General features: G+C 42.0%; 1 protein-coding gene across 3 annotated transcripts in view; it reads left to right on the top strand.

The window, feature by feature from the left end:
• Positions 1 to 19,908, top strand: part of magixa (MAGI family member, X-linked a) — a 74,317-nt gene continuing 54,409 nt past the window's right edge. For all 3 annotated transcript variants that reach the window (XM_037535773.1, XM_017714747.2, XM_017714748.2), the window contains exons 1-3: positions 1 to 275; positions 14,833 to 15,122; positions 18,325 to 18,441. In XM_037535773.1, the coding sequence (XP_037391670.1) occupies positions 14,843 to 15,122; positions 18,325 to 18,441 (397 nt within the window). In that variant the 5' untranslated portion in view covers positions 1 to 275; positions 14,833 to 14,842. The remainder of the gene's footprint in view (positions 276 to 14,832; positions 15,123 to 18,324; positions 18,442 to 19,908) is intronic.

The following is a 19,908-nucleotide window of genomic DNA, read 5'->3' as shown; positions in this document are numbered from 1 at the left end:
TGGCCTGTGAGTGGGGAGGACCGGGCAGCAGGACTGTAATGCTGAGCGCAACGTGATTGTAGGGCTGAGTGGCGTTTCGCTCGGAGCTCTGCAGGCATGACCGCTTGGCCACCCTGTCTACTCTCCTCCTCCTCCTCCTGCTCCTCCTGCTCCTGCTCCTCTGCTGGAGCCGAGGAGCTCTAACTAAACCCCCCCCATACCACACCAGCCGCCCGGATCACTATTGACAGGATTATAACGCGTCGAAAGAGGGGTGGGAGGCTGGAATTATGAAGGTATGTGTCATTTTGGCCATGCGATCGGTCTTTTCCCCACTGCCTGATAGGCGAATCTATATAAGCTATATGTCGCATCCGTCCGCATGTTACAGGTTCCGTTCCGTGCCTGAGAAAAATGACACTCGCTCTTGCAGCATTCAGCATCAGCAGTGTGTGTGTGTGTGTGTGTGTGTGTGTGTGTGTGTGCGCCTCGTTTTCGCCCCACTGGCTCCGTTTTGCTTTCAGTGGCACAGATTCACTCGTGCTTTGAGCTACAGCGAGCGCTAGAATGGGAAAACGACACATGATGTGACGAGGGGAAAGGGGGAAAAGCAGGTTTCAGACAACAATAGCAGCAGACCGCACGGACAGTGCATGCTGGGACAGTGCCTTGCCTTGGCTTGGCTTTGCTTTAGCAGCAAAGACTGCATGAGTGGTTCAAACGGTCAAACGGGGTGGCACTGAGATGTCGGTGTAAATGTGGGCTGTCCAGATGAATCGTGTCAGACAGCGAGACCGAAAGACATTCCAGTGCATGTGAGCGCTTCATTTCTGCAAGCTGGTGCATTCATTTCTCTCCCTCTTTGCTTTTAACTCAGGGTTAGCCTGATCAGATATAAGCCCACCGTACATTGTTCTGAGGAGCTTCCCAGTCATACTCATGATGTGAGTAATCCTCGTTGCAGTCGTTGAATAGCTGCAAGCATCACCCCCCATCTCTCTCCCCCTGTGCAGCACCCCAGTGATACACCTCGGTCTTTTCATTCATGTGACTGTGTAGTTTTTAGAGCTCCTGCTGTGAGGTGGAATGGAAGAGTGTGAGGGTTCAGTGCAGGCGAGGTTGTGGATGTGAGCGTCCCTCAGCTGTTCAGGCATGTTTGTGGTGAGAGGTGGATGACTGGGATTCAGGGAAGAGAGCAGGCACTGTTTCACTGGCAGGGTCGTTCATAACTGTAAGTGTGTGGTCAGCATTAAATGAGGAATCTATAGCTATATCACACACACACACACACACACACACACACACACACACACACACACACACAGAGCAGTAGGATGCTGCACCTCTCTCTCTCTCTCTCTCTCTTCCAGTCTTTCATCATCTGCCGATAGACAGCACAACTTTTTCAACTGTCTCCTCTCCTCTCTTCGTTTCTCCTCTCCTGTCTTCTACTTTAATCTCTTGTTATTTCTGTATGTCTCATCTTTCGCTCTTCTCTTCGTTTTCGTCTCTTCTTTTCTCTTTTTCTGTCTTTCTGTTTTCATCTCCTGTAGTCTTCTTTAATCTCCTCTTCTGCCTTCCTTTTCATCTCATTCCTTCCCCTCTTCTCTCCTCTATTCTCTTCTCTTCTCCTGTCTTCTCTCTTCTTTTCTTTGCTCCTCTCCTCTCCTCTCGCTTCTGCATGCTCCGTTCAGCCATATCAGCCATAAAGCCCACTAGCATGAAGGTTACACAGCTGAATGTGCCGCTAAGTCAGAGCCAATAGAATCATTATGTAAATAGTCCTCTGCAGGTGCGGCTGTGAGGGCCATTCATATGTATGAGCATGTGTGCAGGTACTGTGGAGACGTGTTACTAGAATACATAGTGTGTGTAGCTAAAGCCGCACGCTCTGTTTTGGTGTCCAGATGGTTCTGTACTGCATTTTGCACCCAAAGCAACAGCTGAAAGCAGATAGCAGAACCATTGTGTGTGCACTAAACTTGCCCTGGGCTGCTGAAACTGATGAGGATGGACAATTGAAAAGAGGTTAATTAGAGAGCAAATGTACCATACATTAGGTTGCAATGCAAACTGCCCTTGTCTCTTTCCTGGAGTGTCAAGGGTGACTGGTGTACAGATTAGAGCATTCACAAGCATTGGAAATATAAAAAAAGTATTAATAAAGCAATTTTTCATCCTTTTTTTCATCAGCGGAGGTGCTTGGCTGCTGATGTGGGGGAAAGTGAAAACAGCTTCTGGCGCTCCGGCCCTCAGAATGCTTTAATGCTCCTGCATAGAATGCCAAGCCAGTCTACCTGAACTGCTTCACACACTAGTAAGCCGCACTGCGTTGCTGCAGAGTGTTTTTAAAACGTGTCCTCAAGTGATACTGTCATATTGATGAGGGCGGTAGAAACTTTGTAGAGAGAGGCTGAGCTTTCTAGCTCTGTTGTGCCCTTTGGTAGGCCTGTAACTGGTCGTGGTCTGGTTGTAAGACATTTCAGGATATAAAATATTTATCACAGTTTCATTTTCTGAGATTTGATAACTCGGGACAGACACAGTGCACTAGTAGTGCTACAATAACACAATGCTATTGAGAACCATGTGCATTGTTTTTTTTTTTCTGATTTAAGAAAACAAAAGCGTTTTACGCTGCATCCAGTTAAGCAGGGCCACTTACGTTCCCTTAAAGCTAACAAGAAATCAAAATTTTACACTGTTTATTAATGTCCCTGGTGGTTCGCTATGTCATATAATTTAAAGGGCCTGTATCCTGCATTATTCTTCTGTTTACTGTTTTCTTTGAGGTCTAATTATAAGATATGTTTTATATCCAAAGATCATCAATAATATTTATATGACTATTGTCCAACCTCTCTTTATTCTGTATTCTTCATTCTATTCTTAAACGACCCCTGTCCTGATTAGTTGCCTTGTATTTTGCCTCTATTCAAAAAGCTGTGTTGAAATACTTTTTATAACTTCAGTGTGAATGTGCAGGGCTAAAGTTCTATAGGCTGAATAGGCTGATGGATTTAATTTGATGGTTTGCATGACATCACTAAAACAGCGAATTAAAAGCAGGATATTTGTGTAGCTTAGTTTTCATATATGGAGTTCATAGACTGAAGACTGAAGAGGATATTCTGAAACTTTAACAATGTTTACAAACTGCCTCAATCTCTCTGGTTTAAGAAAAATGAGGAAAATGATGTTTTTCCATGATGTGGGCCCTTTAAAGACAGAATTCTTGCTTACACATAATCTTTGATCAAAGTGTAATGATGCCCACCTCTAACATGCCTTCTGTGTCTTTGCGAACCAGTGAGGAAAATTGGAAAAATAATCTAAACCTAATAAAATAATCTAAACCAATAGTTTGTTTCAGCTCCTGTCCCCACCACCCCCACTTATCATTCAAACGCTCAGCTTATGACTTCTGATGGTGGTTGGTTGGTGTAGTGGTTAACACCTCTGCCTTCTACGCTGTAGACTGGGGTTCAATCCCCCACCAGGGCAAGCACCCTACACTATACCAATAAGGGTCCTTGGGCAAGACTCCCAACACCGGCTTGGCCTACCTGTGTAAAATGATTAAATTGTAAGCCGCTCTGGATAAGAGCGTCAGCCAAATGCTGTAAATGTAAATGTAAATGATTCACAATGACCTTAAGCTCCCAGCATTGTTGAGATCCATCCATGCTGGTGACCATATCAACGACATAATCAGGAAATTGTGATGTCATTAATTAGTGAATGACCAATTCAGTACACTAGATCAGAGCAGTTAAAGGCCAGACGTCACTGATCTATGTGTAATACTGTTTCTTAGACATGGTCATTATAAAATGTATAAAAGTATCAATTCATAAATGTTGTATAACAGCATAATTACATATTTTGCAAACCCTTAAAAAGACTGTTGGTGTTTGATTGTTAAAAATACTGATTTAAAAACGATCTGTACAAGCAGTTGTGTAATTCTTTGTGTTTGCATGACTGATTTTTATTAAATCACTGAGAAACAACCTGCCTACCGTCTAGTCAGAGCACTGCAACAAGACACAAGAGTGTCTGCCATACTGTATACGGTGTTAATTTGCTACTATGATAAACAAGTGGCTTAACAAAGCCATGATGACAGATTGGTGGTCGAGACAGGCATGGACCAGGTGACGATTAGCTGAGTTACCACAGTAACGGCTCTCAGTGATGGTGAAAAGAAAGATTACTCACATTACTCTTCATAGCATTTTGCCCAAACTTGCTGAAATATTTAATCCCATTCAATCATTTTTATAGCTGTCTATTTTGGTGAGAAATAGACCAAAGATAATCTCAGGAGATATTTGTTTAGTCTTTTCAATCATAGTGTCTTATTAAATCTCCTGTTGGCGTGTGAGCTGTCATCAAAGTCAAGGGTTCTTCTTGTCAGTCATCTTTTTTTTATCATCTGTTAACAGAACAGCAAGTCCAGCGCCCTTCTCAAACCCTCCACCCCCCCCACCCGCCCACCAACATGCAGAATGTCCTGCTGTCCTGTTCACTTTCTGGCCTGGTGCCACCTGGAACTTCGCTGTTCAATTAAAGCTAAGCACGATTGGAGCCCATCTATCGTCTCACCTGAAGGCCCCTGCAGGATTGATCTCCTTTCTGCATTTCATCTCCAGCAGGCCTCGCAGCTCCGAGCTAATGAGGGCTGGAGCAGGAGAGCTATGCCAGAGCAAGATATCGATGCACCCCTAACAGAGTCTCCAACTCTGGAAATCTATACTGTAGTCTTAAAGTCTTTAGGTGAAGTTAAAGCTTGTAAAGTAGCCTTTTCTGTCTCACACTGTCTGGAATGGTCAGAATATGGATATGGAATGTCCAAGTATTTGTCATCCTTAACAGCCTCTTTTGGAAAGGCTTTACACTAAATGTTGGAACGTTGCTGTGAGAATTTGATTGCATTCAGCCACAAGAGCATTAGTGAGGTCAGGTGCTGATGTCCCATTTCAATATTTTTATTTTTACATCGCCCTCCCAAACTCCTGCTCAGCACTGACATGGCAAGTTAGCCTCAGTGTGGTAGTGAGCTAGCCATGCAAACCCTGCAGTGCAAAAGTAACTTGAGAAGGATGAGAAGCAAATTTTGATGTCTAGTCGACACTTGTGTTCACTCAACCCATCGCTCGTCTAATGGATCTAATAAGCTCTATTAACGTGAGTTAATAAAGTCAAGGAATGGCCCTTAAGATGGCAGTGGGGGTCCTCCAAGGGGAAACGAAGAGGCTCAGTGGATGAGTGCGTGTTAAAACCAAAACCATATTCAAATGGACTCATCCCAAAAGTGCTCCATCCCTCCAGACAACGCACTTCCGTTGATCCTCAGCCCAGTACCGGGGGGCTTTAAAACCCTCTAGCCGACGCTTGGCATTGGGCATGCTATCTCATCCGCTTTTCTATGGAAATATTTAAGCTGTCTGCTTGTTATTGAGTACCTGTGTCAGCAGTGTGTGCGCCTTAAAGTAGCTGAATCCACTAATTACAACTAGTGTCTGGATACTTTTGAACTTATGGTGTATGTTCTTTGGAGTGGTTCATTCTGAATAACTTTGATGTGCAACCACAGCATTCCAATGACTAGATGTGTCCAGGCGACTAGCTGTGTCCAGGGATGTCTTGTCAAAGCTGTTGTTACATTAAAAAACACAAAGGCAGGTAGGCCTTTGTTGTTGGTTATGGGTTTCAGCTTCATTACAAGGAGAGTGTGACATTTTTGGGCATTTGTCCAAAATAACCAAGCAATTATTCCCAAGATCCCATGATTTACAGAGACGCTGTGTACATAGGTAACGAGGACGTGAGCAGCCTTTTGATCGGAAGCTTTAAAAGGACTTTGTTTAAGGACAGCGTTTTAGATCTCATGATGAGCGTGGACTGTTTTCTAGAAGGAAGGTTTCATGTTTCAAGCAGCTGCGTGGCAGAATACCTAACTAGCGAGACATCTCAGCAGCTTCCTTTACTAAAGTCCTACGAGACGAAAGAGAAAGTTGTCAAACTTCTCTCCGTAGGCTCGTGTGTGAGTGTGGGAACATTAAAAGAGTCGTCACCCAGGCGATGTAGCAGAACTGCGCTGAACAAGCTGCCAGACTAGAACCAGATGCATATTTAAAGAGAAGTTATATTTTAGTAATGCGTTGCACCTAAGAGCAAAATCGCAACATATCTGCAAGAGAGGCAGAGACTTCCCCAGATGGGTAGCTTGTTGTTTTTCAGGAACGGTCTGGGTGGTCCTTGGCTGTGTTAAATTCAGGTACAAATGCAAAGTGACGGAGCAAATGGACTTTGACACCTTGTCTGAAATGCTCACACCTCTGTTTGCTTTTGCTTTTGTTTAGGTGAACTATTCCATAAACCAGAGCTTTTGGGTTGTTATACTGATGGTCAGTCTATTGTCTAAGCTGGGACTGATGTCACACTAGTTAGTTTTAGCTAGAGATGCACTGACAGGGGAATTGTGGGAATATACTCATATCTGATGTTAATTTATCAGCCAATGCTGACGCCAGTGCTGATGAATAATGTATAAAATGTAGAAATCTAACATTTATTTGCGGAGGGTTACAAATGTAGTAACATGAACAAAATGTAGATCTTTTAGATGCATTTCAGAAATGCAAAGTCGCCTAAACATTCTGCCCTTCCGGAGTAAAATATCAGATTAAATATTGATCAAATCGAAACATCTGTCCGATGTTGATCCTTCTTTAAAGGACGCATATCACGAAAAAAAAAATTCCTTAACTTTTTGAAACAAAAGAGTTTGATGCAGTACGTAAACACGGCTAAAGTTTTAAAACTGTGTTGTTCACTGCCCAGTACACACAGTCCATATATTCTGCCTACAACAGTTTAGCCCAGTCCATTCACACTGACACAGAGCCCTGCTTACATTTACATTTATGGCATTTGGCTGACGCTCTGATCCAGAGCGACTTACAATTTGATCGTTTTTACACAGGTAGGCGAAGGCGGTGTTAGGAGTCTTGCCCAAGGACCCTTATTGGTATAGTGTAGGGGGCTTGCCCTGGTCGGGGATTGAACCCCAGTCTACAGCATAGACTTGTGACATCACATTATTTTTATTCATATGGGATGTCACCAGCCGAGGTCCATACACTGAAGTTATAAGGAGTGTTTCAGTCCATTTTGAATGATACAATACAGGGCAGCTAACCAGCTTTGATGTATTTACATAGCAATGCTGTCAGAACAAAACCTTATGTCTCCATTTTTAATGTTCTTCTTTTTTCCATGTAATTTTAAATTGTCAGCTCTTTACATTCTGTTCAAATTTCAGGATGAATGGACCAACAGAAATGGCCGATAGTTACTTATTGTTTTCCTTCTCCTTAACTCCTTCCCACGACAGTGACAATATACCAGTCTTAAAGACCCAGTAACACAAGCAGCCTGTTTAATTATAAGGACTAAATAGAGGTTGCAGAATAGTCATGTAACAATCAATTGTGACGGTTTCTATTACATAAATTCTCACAAATATAAGTGGACCTCTGGGAAAACAATAACATACAAGGAGAATGTTGGAAAATTGGCCTTTTAAGCAGTCCTTAAAGATCGGTTCCAAATGTGTAAAAGCTAAATAAGTAGCGAGTTTCTCTGGAAATCTGTTTTAAATTTACAGTACTGTGTAACATTCCTGTGGTGTTATAGTACAGAATACCAGTACTGAGGAAGCATAGGTCCAGTATCTGTATTGATGCTAATTTCATTACCATGTGATACCATAACACAGTGATATATTTGAAAAATAATGACGTCGAATTTTATCAGCACCGCCCAGCAGTATGTGAACCATTCCATGAGACCGAACAGATAACCTGTTATCAGCCTGCATGCGCCCTCTCTCAGCAGAGGAATGGTCTGGAAACCTGAAGTTGACATTGTGAAGTCAGTCATACAGTTCCCCATACAAGCCACTCCTACGGTGCTTATCAGCAAAGGCTTAAGCACCTTGCACTTAACCTTTGCTCTTTTTGCTCTTTTGCGCTGCCGTGCCACTATCATAAACTCTGTGAGTGTGTGTGTGTGTGTGTGTGTGTGTGTGTGTGTGTGTGTGTGTGTGTGTGTGTGTGTGTGTGTGTTATGTAACTGCGTCAGCTCAAATGCCTTCACAGGTGAGTTTGGCCATTCCTTGACAGTGGTTTTATTTGTTTGTTTGTTTGTTCATTTATTAAATTTGACCTATATTACCAGCTTCTCACAAGTCAAACTGAAAGAAAAGCGGAGTGGGTGGGAGTGATGCGATGATGATCCAAGGATGATGCAGCTTTACTGTAAGCGTGGCTGGTTAGGCACGACAACAGAGTGAGAGAGTGTGTGTGTGTGTGTGTGTGTGTGTGTGTGTGTGTGTGTTCCAAGTCCCAAAGCAGGCAAACGCTACACGGTTTGGCAGCACACCATCAGTAATTCTTGCCGTTATCCATTTACTGTGGTGCAGAAATAGGAATCCAGTCCAGACGTTACGGATGAAGCATGCATGTGAAGCATCACTAGAACAATTGTTGACACCTGAAATGGGTTCATGCAATTTTAATGGACTCTGGGAAATCGTGTTTGCAGACTCAGTCACCCCCCACTGTGTTTTCACCATCTGTTTGCTTGTTTTGTTTCAATTTGGTGACTCTTATCATGTATTTAGCCTGGAGAATGCCGCAGGGACTCAGAACGCTTTGCTCTATGCGATGCTGGAAACGTACAAGAGAAGCTGCTTTCTCACATAAACAGCTTATTTATAGAATTAAGTGATCTACAAAGCACTACTAAATTCAATATTTGCTGAACTTTTACATCATTCATTATCTCTTCGTTTATATTCTAGTCAAGGGCAACGCGCTGCTTATTGTATTTCACTTATTTTTTGTTCTTTATTCATTTTCAGTTTCCATCAGCATTACGGTTACATCACCATAGATCTCTGAAAGTCACTGAGATCAAATTTAGTTGCTCCCAGGGAGAGTTGTGACAGTTTTATGTCTCAGCCTATGTAAGTATGGTGTTTGCAATGTAGCTTTAAAACTTTCTTATAATATAGGGACAGATTTGTCTGGTACAAATAACAGTGATATATAAATCTATATAAATCTGTTATTGACTCATAAAATGCGTAAAATACAAAAAGTAGTTGTTACAACTTAGAACCACAATGTAATACAGTCACGTTTTATCACGGTGTATATGTGTGAGAGAAGAGAACACCATCCCCGGGCGGTGTTGGGTTGGGTTGAAAGGGTTAGGTGGGTTTTATTTTTTGGACAGTGCTTCGTAGCATCACATCGTATTTCTACAGTATTGCTACAAATTGCTGTTAAGAAGAAAATATAATATGTACAGCACTGTGTGAAGGTTTTAGGCATCTAAGCAAATTTTTAAACAATTTAGCTCAGCAGTGAGTTTATCACAATATACATTAGAATAAAGTCGTATTCATAATTTAAATAAACATGAAAACAATAAAAAGTAACAAGAATTTCTCAGGTCCATATTTTTCCTTGACACCTTCACAGCCGCCACAGACTCGTAAATATCATCAATTACATCATGAGCACAATATATATATATATATAAACAATTATTAAATAATATTCTATAATTTTTTAAATTAATTATTGACTCTTTTCTCAGCAAATAAACACAAACTACACAAATAGATTTTGAAAATGTGTTTTGGGTGCCTGAGACTTTGCACACAGTACTGCGTATCATATAATAATATTTATATAGATGATTATATATTTTTTAATATTTTGCTTTAATTTCTATGCATATCTAAATGCAATAATTCACAAAAATCTTTTGTGTTTTTGTGTATATGTTTGTTCGTCAGCATCACTTTTAGTATAGAACACTGTGTTCAGTAGAACCGACTGAACACCACTACTGCTCTTTACTGGCACTGATTCATAGGACACTGTTCCAGTGTTCCACTGTTCCACTGTTCCACTCCACCTCTGTTCTATTTATTATTCATTTGTTCTCGAGAGTGCAGTCTGTCTTCTTTCTGTGCAATAATTCTTAGATGTGCAGTATTATATAACGCTATAAGCTGCCCAAGGAATGTGCAACTACAATTGCTACCTCACCCGTCTATTGTCTATAGACTGTTTAGAATATATAGTTTTATAGTCCTTTTTTTCTTTATATTTAAGATCTTATTTTTCCTTAAATCTGCACATTATATATTTTAGCCTTATGTTTAAATTGTTTTGTATGTAGTGCCGTTGGATTGCTGCTCAATTTCGTTGTACACTATGCAATGACAATAAACGCATCTTATCTTATAATATTTATATAAAATATTTCCTATTATGTGTCATCATTGCATGTTGGTCAAATGTGCACAAAGGTGTAACTTCATGATCACCACTGTAAGCACCCTTTTGGTGGCCAGCCATGAGTACCATTACATACTAATGTTCAAAACAAAAGCTTTTTAATTCACTTTTAGAGTCATTGTATTAGAACTGGAATGGTTTCAGCAGCATCAGATCTTTGCCATGCACAAGTCTGTTTCCACTGCATACAACTGACCATTTCGTTAAGTACAAGTTAAAATTAAGTTTTTATGTCCACACTTATTGCCCATTTTATCAGCTTCATTTACTATAGCGGTGCAATTTCTGCTTGTACAATTAAAGATTGTTGTACAGCTGTTACTTATATCACTTATATATTTTGTGACTCCCTTTTTACCCTGTTCTTTTATGGTCAGGACCCCCACAGGAGCACATAAGAGCAGGTATTATATTGGTGGTGGGTCATTCTCAGCACTGCAGAGACACTGCTGTGGTGGTGTGTTAGTGTGTGTTGTGCTGGTCTGAGTGGGTCAGACACAGCAGTGCTGCCGAAGTCTTTGAATACCTCAGTGTCACTGCTGAACTGAGAATAGTCCACAAACCAAAAAAATCCAGCCAACAGCGTCCTGTGGGCAGCGTCCTGTGACCACTGATGAAGGACTACAGGATGTCTAACACAAACTGTGCAGCAAAAGATGAGGGGCTTACAAAGCATAGAAACAGATGGGACCCTAAGTGGACAAAGTGTAAATACAAGGGAGTGTCATCATCATCATCATTTACCGCTAAGTCCAGTCAGGGTCGCAGTAGCAGTTGAAGGAGCAAAGAATCCCAGACGACCATTCCCAGGGACCCCCAGGGCCGGATTAAAAGAATGGGCTGAAAGGGCTGCAGTCCCGGGCCTCGCCACTAGGGGGGCCTCCGGTCGCTGAATGTCAAATGACAAAAATTAATAGAAAAAAAAAAAACGAAACAAGCGAAAATGTCGGGCCAAAGGAAACACGAGAGCGGAGCAAAAAAACGAAAATTACAATCAATAAAAAAGGAAAGAGCGACAGAATTATTACAGAAAACACCCAAATTAACCAACATGTGGAGTAGTCAGCCTGCTGTAGCAGCTACCACCAGCAAAGAGGCAACTGTCAGTGATGGACAGCAGCCAACCACCGCTAGCCAACTAACCAGCCCAACTAGCCAGTCTGCTAGCAATAGTGCTACAATCTCTGAGGAAACAAGTGATGGAGAAGAACCAGTGGGTAATGTAGCAGATGAGCCTGTTGATTCTGAGGCAGGGGCGAAAATAGATATATCAACAGATATTGCATGCTGGGGAGAAGTTAATGAGGAGATGCGAAGCTATTGGGTCGGAAAGGGAATTGAAGCACCCACACAATGTCAACATAAAGATGCCGATTTTTCGGCTTCTGAAAGGAGCTATAAAAATCAGAAGCGATGTCTGAGCAAAACATTGTTCAGTCGCTCGCTCAGAAATGGAGAGAAGGTGGCAAGAGAATGGTTGTCTTACTCCCCATCTACTGGAAATGTGTTTTGTTTTTTTTGCAAACTATTCAGTAACGATTCAGTAATGATATTAAAGCTACCCTTGAATTGAAATGAATTGAATTGAAGTGAATTGAATTGAAATCATAATACCAGTTCACTTTAAACGGTAGTCTGTCATAGATTGGTACTGTGTACGCTGATGTGTCAGTGGGTTTGTGTGAGGTCATGCGTCAGAACATCATATGAAGGGCCTCATCCTGGTAATTAGCCCCGGGCCTCAGGAAGTGTTAATCTGGCCCTGGGGACCCCACGCCGCTCCCAGGCCAACTTGGAGATATAATCCCTCCAGCAGGACCCATGATGACCCCGAGGTCTTGTCCCGGTAGGCCGTGCCTGTTACACCCCCACCAGGAGGCGTTCAGGGGGCATCCGGATCAGATGCCCAAACCACCTCAGCTGGCTCCTCTCAATGCAGAGGTCTAGCGGCTCTACTCCGAGCTCCTCCTGGATAACTGAGCTCCTCAACATATCAGAGTGTAGCCCGCCACCCTGCGAAGAAAGCCCATTTCCACTGCTTGTATTCGCGATCTCGTTCTTTCTGTCATTACTCACAGTTCATGACCATAGGTGAGGGTCGGGATGTAGACTGACCGGTAAACAGAGAGCTTCGCCTTATGGCTCAGCTCCTTTTTCTCTCCACTACAGTCCGGTACAGTGACCGCATTACTGCTGCCGCCTGTCCCATCCTGCGGCCAATCTCACGATCCCTCTTCTCATCACTTGTGAACAAGACCCCAAATACTTTAACTCCTCCACCTGGGGCAGGTTCTTTCCCCTTACCTGGAGTGGGTATGCCATTCTTTTCCGGGCTAAAACCGTGGACTCAGACTTTGAGGTGCTGATCCGCATAACAACCACTTCACACTCAGTTGCAAACCTCTCCAGTGAGTGCTGGAGGCATTTATATGATCCAGCCAAAAGAACAACATCATCTGCATATAGCAGAAACGCCACCCTCCGGCCTCTACACATAATGCCCTCCTGACCCCGGCTACGCCCTGACACTCTGTCCATGAATATCACGAACAGGAGTAGAGACAGGGCACAACCCTGGTGGAGTCCAACCCTTACACTGACCGCTCCGACAGGCACCCACAAGCTTTTGGCCACAGCTACGCCTAGCAGCTTCCACAATGGAGGTTTTTACCAGGGTCCATTCAGACTCCATGTCCCCTACATCATTCCGAACAGGGGCCTCCGACAGTCGTTCCTTGCAGAACGCCCTCACTATTCACTTGGGCCTATCGGGTCTGACCATCAGTCTTCCCTGCCATCTGATCCAACTCACCACTAGATGGTGATCAGTTGACAGCTCAGCACCTCTCTTCACCCAAGTGTCCATAACATATGGTCCCAAGTCAGATAAAACGGCAACAAAGTCAATCATTGACCTTTGACCCAAGGAGCTCTGGTACCATGTACACTTATGAACATCCTTCAAAAAAATCCTGTTCAAACTTTATGTTTGTTATAGACAATCCATGCCTGGCACAGAAGTCCAATACCAATTCACCATTCGGGTTTAGAGTGGCCAGGCCGTTCGCTGAGGGACACTACCCCCCAGGCCTGGCTCCAGGGGTAGGTCCCGGTGACCCTGTCCCAGGCAGGGTACACGATTGTCTGTGTCCATTTTTCGTGACGTTTTTGGATCGAGTTAGTCTGGGTCTTCAATCCAGACCTGTTTGCCCTGGGAGACCCTACCAGGAGCATATTGCTCCCGACAACTTAGTTCTGAAGTTCCCTAAACCACACAAGCCCTTCCGCCGTGACAAGGGAGTGTATGTCAATTTAATATAAAATTTAACAAACATTTTTCATTACTGTAAAAAGATATATAACAGCTTCAGATATAATTAACTCACCCATAAAATAGTGTTCTGTCACATTAAATGACTTGATGAGGAGTGACAACATTTTGAGCCTTCAGAGTATCTGCAATCTCCCCCTGGGATCAATAAAGGAATCTGAATCTGAATCAAAGACTAAAAGCTGGTAATTTCTGGTTTATTTTTTTTTCAGGATTGATTGTTCATTGTTTGTACTCCCATGAACCAGTCAGCCTGGTACCCAGTGTGTCCTGAAGTAGCACACATTGGCACTGTGTTACGTGATGTTGTTAGCTGTGTTCTTTCTGGAGAGTGTTTGAGTAGTTTGAACATTAGGAGTGAGAATCTCTTGGCACCTCCTGTGTGTGAAATTAGGGGGCATCTGGAGAGGTTAGAAAGCTTTGAGGTATCTGACAAAATTAAACTACTTATAAATTAATAAACTGCCTAATAAATCACATTCTGTTTGATTTTCTTGTCCAAGGATCCTGAAATCAGTTCAGAGTGTGTCTTTTTTGAAGTGATGCGTTATCAGCATTTTAATTGTTCCATGAAACTTGTTTCACAAAGTTAAGATGCAGTTGCTGCTGCTGAGTTTCAAGTGAGTTGTAGAATGCTTTACATTATGCAACTAAGGTGCAATTTAGGTTTGTGTAGGTTTCAAGCAACCAGAGTTTCACCTTGTAAAGCCAGCATTAGCCCTCCAACATGCAGAGCCAGTATGAAAAATGCAATTGCGAGGTTTTGTCAGTCGATTCAGAAGAGAGAATCACAATGCATCTAAGAATATTATTTTTCCCACCACTATTGAGCATTGTAGCCTCCTTTTAGATAGGATGATGTCAACCTACAGTTCTCATATTGGTGCATCTCTACTTTTAGACTGTCGTCCGAAGTTTAGCTCATTTTAAAGCTTGGTAGTTTTTAATGGAAAATTATTGGGTCATATCAGAATCAGCCACTGCCCAAGGTTTCACATTATATAAGAATCAGAAATGAAAGAAGGATGTCATACTCACCCTATATAGTATAACATTACAATAGTTTATTATATTTGCATTCAATATTTGCACAACACTTAAAGAAAAGGTCTGGATTTCTCTTCTCTTGCCCCTCAGCGCTGGCACCATGTCTAAGGCCACGGTGAAGAAGCTCCACTGGCGCTCCAAAGTGCAGGAAAGCTTCGTCCCTCTGGGCGGGGCCTCAGGAGAGCTGGGTGTGGCCATCGGGGGCGGAGCTGACTACGGCGAGTTCCCATTTGTCACAGCAGCCCCTGGGGGTGGAGCCACGGTGGGTGACATCATTCTGGAGATCGGCGGCACGCCTGTCCTCGGGATGACACTGGGAGATGTCAGAGGGGTTTTGAACTCGTGTCCCCACCCCATCCGCATCAAAACAGTCTCACCAGGTACTGACCACTCTGCCTACGACTTTATAGCAGTGAATTCGGGTTGCTGAATCAGGTGCTGTACTGCTGGATAGTTTGTGTGTCAGCCTGCTTGCTCTCCTGCTGTGCAGGTAGGGCACTGCCCAAATGGACTCAGCACAATGCACATAATCACATTTTGCTCTTTTGTTTTAGTCAAAATACTCAATTTTAAAGAGAGAATTCAATAGTGAGGTCCATAGTAAAGTCAATTTATAGAGCAAGGTTTTATCGCTTGGTGTAATGGAATTTAAATCAATAAATTGATTTCATGGAATTTGAAGGGAGTGAATTTTAAAGGGACATTGTGCATAAAACTAAGTCAGTCAAAAATCTGATTTAGGCGTCAAAAGTTTCACTCTACCTTAAAAGATGAGATTAATCCCAAAACTTGTACAAAAGTACATTGAATAGATAAAAAGTTTTTTTTGATGTCTGTAAAATGTGTAAATGTTTGTATATTGACATCAGCAGATACTGTAGTGTGCAAAAGACACCTTGTGTTTTAGACACCTGAGAAAATTATACTGGCTACCTGGTAAAATTACATTAAATACTCATTATCTACAGTATTTATTTGCTAAGGAAAACACTAATGATAACAAAACACTAATAACTAATAACATAACATTAATATAATACACATTGGCTTTATTTTTGTCATTGTATTAATCTAACCATTTCCAAACCTCTCCTCATAGCAGCCCAGTACTGAGTTTAGTTTTCATCTAATACCTGGTTTGGCTAATCAACACCTCATTAAATGAAATCAGGTGTGCTGGTCATGGAATTGATTAAATCCATGCAGTTGTTGAGAGTTCCGAGGAGAAATCTGGAACCAAACGTCGTACTTCTATCTAGCTTACAAGTTTTTTAAAGAAAAAAACATGAAAAAATATTTGAAAAAAAAAGTACAAATTTTTGCTTTAATTTTTAAACTATTTTTTAGGTGCCTAAGACTTGCACAGACGTTGGCCCACAATTTGCATACTGGTGTATAACTTGTTATAAGCTTAGTACTTGCTTGGAGCCAAGTATTACCTGCCAGCTCCAGTGCAAGAACCTTGGACACTAAACACAGCTTGGTTGATCAAGTAATTAAGAGGAATTGCAATTAAGAGGAAACTGAAATTAAATTATTGAATTCCTCCGAATTCTATTATGTCAAATTATATCAAACTTTGCATTATATTGTTTCTTGAATTATATTGTTTCCTTGTTACTCACATCCAACGGAGCATTTCCTTCAGTACTGAATAACAGCACCTGTCCCGTTAGGCTCCTCAGTGTAGCGTTTCCTTCAGTATAACAAAACACTCAGTCTTGCCTCCTCCTCCGCCTTTTTCTGCCTCCTTGCTTGGCTGCTGTTAAGTGGATGTGATGGGTGCACTCCATTACTTAACCTTTCTGGAGCTCCCCGCTCACGTCCGGCAGGATTGATCGGCATCAGCGCAGGAGAGGAGCCCCACGCAGCCTGTTTGACTGGGACAACCCATCCGCATGGGTGCTCATGCCAGCGCATGGCGGCCATCAATATATAGGAGCCCGCCGTCATTCGAGGTCATAAAGCACTTTAAAAAATGAATAGATCAGAGACCAATACTCTTTTGCCCTGCTATTCACATGAGTCCTTGAGGCCTTTTGCAGGCCCATTTATTCACTTTTATTGTGCAGGGGAGCAGGTATTGAGGGACTTAGTGTGGGAGAGCGGCAGTTCAAAAGCAGAAGAAATCGATGCAGAGAGACGCCGGAGTTTTCCCCTCGCTGGGTGGTTGAGTCAAACAGAGCTGTCGCCCGCTCTCTGCTTTGTTCACACCATGTGCTGTTACGCTGTGGCATTGGGCTTTTCCGGCAGGTTCTGCAGCAGACTGTGAGCTTTTTCAACTGCTTCTCGCTCTGTCGCAAAGTCACAATGATTTTTTACAAAAACATTTCATAACTTAAAAAGTACAAACACAGGATGCTACTTTTCCACATATCTGAGTCTTTCAGAAGGTTGGGAGCCAAACTTTTATTGGCATTTTGGAGATTTAATTGGCACATTTAATATTTTTTTCCACTGTGTAAAACTGAAATTCACGTATTCATATAATTCAAGTATTAGTTTTTTTGTAATTTGACCAGGGGTGTTACAACTTTTGCATATGACTATATTCAGCTATATTATCAATCAATATTTTGGGTCCAACACAACCCCAGCAGAAAGTTTCCATCATTTTGTTTCCATCAAATTGTTCAAACCAAAGACCTGCAGTGCTACTCCTAGAACGGCACCATCCAACACACTTGACTCAAAATTTTGTTGACATTTGTCAAATCCAACAGTGTAAATTCCAAAATCAAGCATGAAAAATGTATTAAATTGGTGGAAAGAGCCAGGAAGACATCTGCCACAAAACCTGCCGCACTCTGACCATCAAAAAGAGAACACCAGCAAGCCTGGTTTGGCATCTCATGTACTCGGTGTCTAGAAGACGTCAAAAAGGACCCAAAATGTATTCAGAAAGTGTGCCGAGACTACTTTTGAGCATTGTATTTGTTTTGAGTTTCTCGTAAATCCATGGAGATATTTGCCAGGTTTATTACATGAAATTTGACTGCTGCTGGTTTAATGACACACCAAGGTATAAAACTCTGTTATAATCACACAATTTAAATGGAATCATTCTGATAACAGTGTAGAACTCTCTTTTAGGAAAGTTGGTGGCTTACTGCGTCAGTAATAACTCAGGTTGTAGTTGATTTATTGGTGTAATAAAGAAAAACAAACAGGTCAAAAAGAGGTCTATTTGTATGACACTGGTGGTATATGGTTTCAGTGTCTGTCAGGCTTTTTAAACAGTATATTCACTATAGATTTACCAAGAACCATGATCATTTTCAATGCTGATGTCAGAAACTTTTCATAATGTCTCATTACCAGCCTGTTTATGTCGTCGAGTATAACATGCATGTGGTGCATGCAGTGGTGCCTTGTTTGCATGAGAAATATAGTTGAATGCCACTAGTGAATAACATTGACCTTTGCAAAGATGCAAATGAATGCTACTTTGACTGTATGTGCTGAACACAGTAGTTGAACATTAGCTCTGAAGTAGTTTTCAGGTGAGATGTGCGGTGTGCAAAGTGGTCCCAGTTTGAGTGTAATGTGGTGATTATAGTGGTTACTGTGTAACTCTTCCAGGCTCCACTCTGTGTAAGGACCTGAGGTTATATTTGAGCAAGTGCTTCACACCTGGATCCATGGACAGCCAACTCCAGCAGGTCATTAGAGAGAACCTTTACCTGCGGGCAGTGCCCTGTAAGTGAGACACACATATACACCCACTGCAAAACACACACGTATACATACAAGGGCTGTCAGATTAGATTATACTTGATTAAAGGCATAGATTAAACTTGATTACTCAGTTAATTAGGGCAAACATAAACATAAACATAAACAAGGGTTTTTTTGTCTGTTTGTTCGTTTGGTTTTTCTTAGTAAGTCATTTGAAAGGCTTTTTTTTGTCATTTGTTTTAGTCCATTCTTTGTTATTTGGCCTTTTTAAAAATACTGATTACTGCATTGAATCGAGTCAAATTGATTGTTAAAAAGGTTGAACTTGCTTGTGGGCGGGGAGGCTGCAAATCATCATGGGAACGTACAGATTCATAAGTTGCGTCCAAACTGAAAAAATATTTTAAAATATTCATGTCTTTAAATTTTAAATTTAAATTTTGTGTAACCATCTACCCAGATGTCTTAAGTGAATGCAGTGTCATTAGCTTGGGAATGGACAGCCAATTAGTCAATATCAGCACATAAAATCTATTTTGTGTTTTTGCTTTGAAGTGGGATAGTGGTGTCCAAAGTCCGGCCTCAGGACGCAGCCCGGGGACAGATTTTAATGGGCTTCTGTTTTAGAGTATTTTATAAGCAAGCCACCCGTCAATATGCTGCAGTTCTTCCATTCACCTGATGGTGGCTGCAGTGCTGTAAAATTACAGCGTAATACGTAAAATTACGGTGTAATGTGCTGCGGAAACGTGAGCTAAAGTTTAAGAGCTTTTAATCTCTGACTAGAACCAAACAACATTTAATCAGGATTATAGAGCCATAAAGCACAAACACTGAGAGCCGGAGATGAAGTTTGAATACTTTCTCAAGAGACCTCTTATTTCCAAAGAGCATAAGCCTTGCAAAACATTTTCATGAGAGAAACTACATTTTTTTGGGCGGGTTACCCAATTTTCTCCCCAATTTAGCCGTCGCCAGTTCCACCCAGTATTTAGGACTCCCCTAATCACACGATACTATCAACGCTGTGAGGGCAAAGGCCAGCACAGGCTTCCTGTGAAACGCTACCACTTCTTTTTGAACTGCCGCTCACACAAAGTCACTGGACAGCTGAAAGCGCTCGGAGGAAAGTGCCAACCACCAGATCTGTTACTTCGGCTAACAGACGCCTGTGCTGACGAGCATTGTGTTGAGTGATGGGGGGAGAAGGAGGGGCCATCCTATCTACCCAGAGAGCAAGGCCAGTTGTGCTCTCTAGGACTCCCAGACATGGATGGCTGTAGCATCAAGGGTCAAACTTGTGATCTCCTGCTGATAGGGCCAACGCTTAGATGGTTACGCCACTCCGGAGCCCCTTAACATATTAGATGTGTTTTTTTGTAAGTGCTTACCAATCTAGGTTGCTCTGAATGAGCAATCCAACAGTAAAAGAAGTCTGGTGCATCTTTTATACAGTGATAGAAAATGATAGAATCGATATTTTGAAAG

Source organism: Pygocentrus nattereri, chromosome 28, assembly GCF_015220715.1.
Source record: "Pygocentrus nattereri isolate fPygNat1 chromosome 28, fPygNat1.pri, whole genome shotgun sequence".
NCBI lineage: Eukaryota > Metazoa > Chordata > Actinopteri > Characiformes > Serrasalmidae > Pygocentrus > Pygocentrus nattereri.
This window is presented reverse-complemented; position numbering and strand designations above follow the sequence as displayed.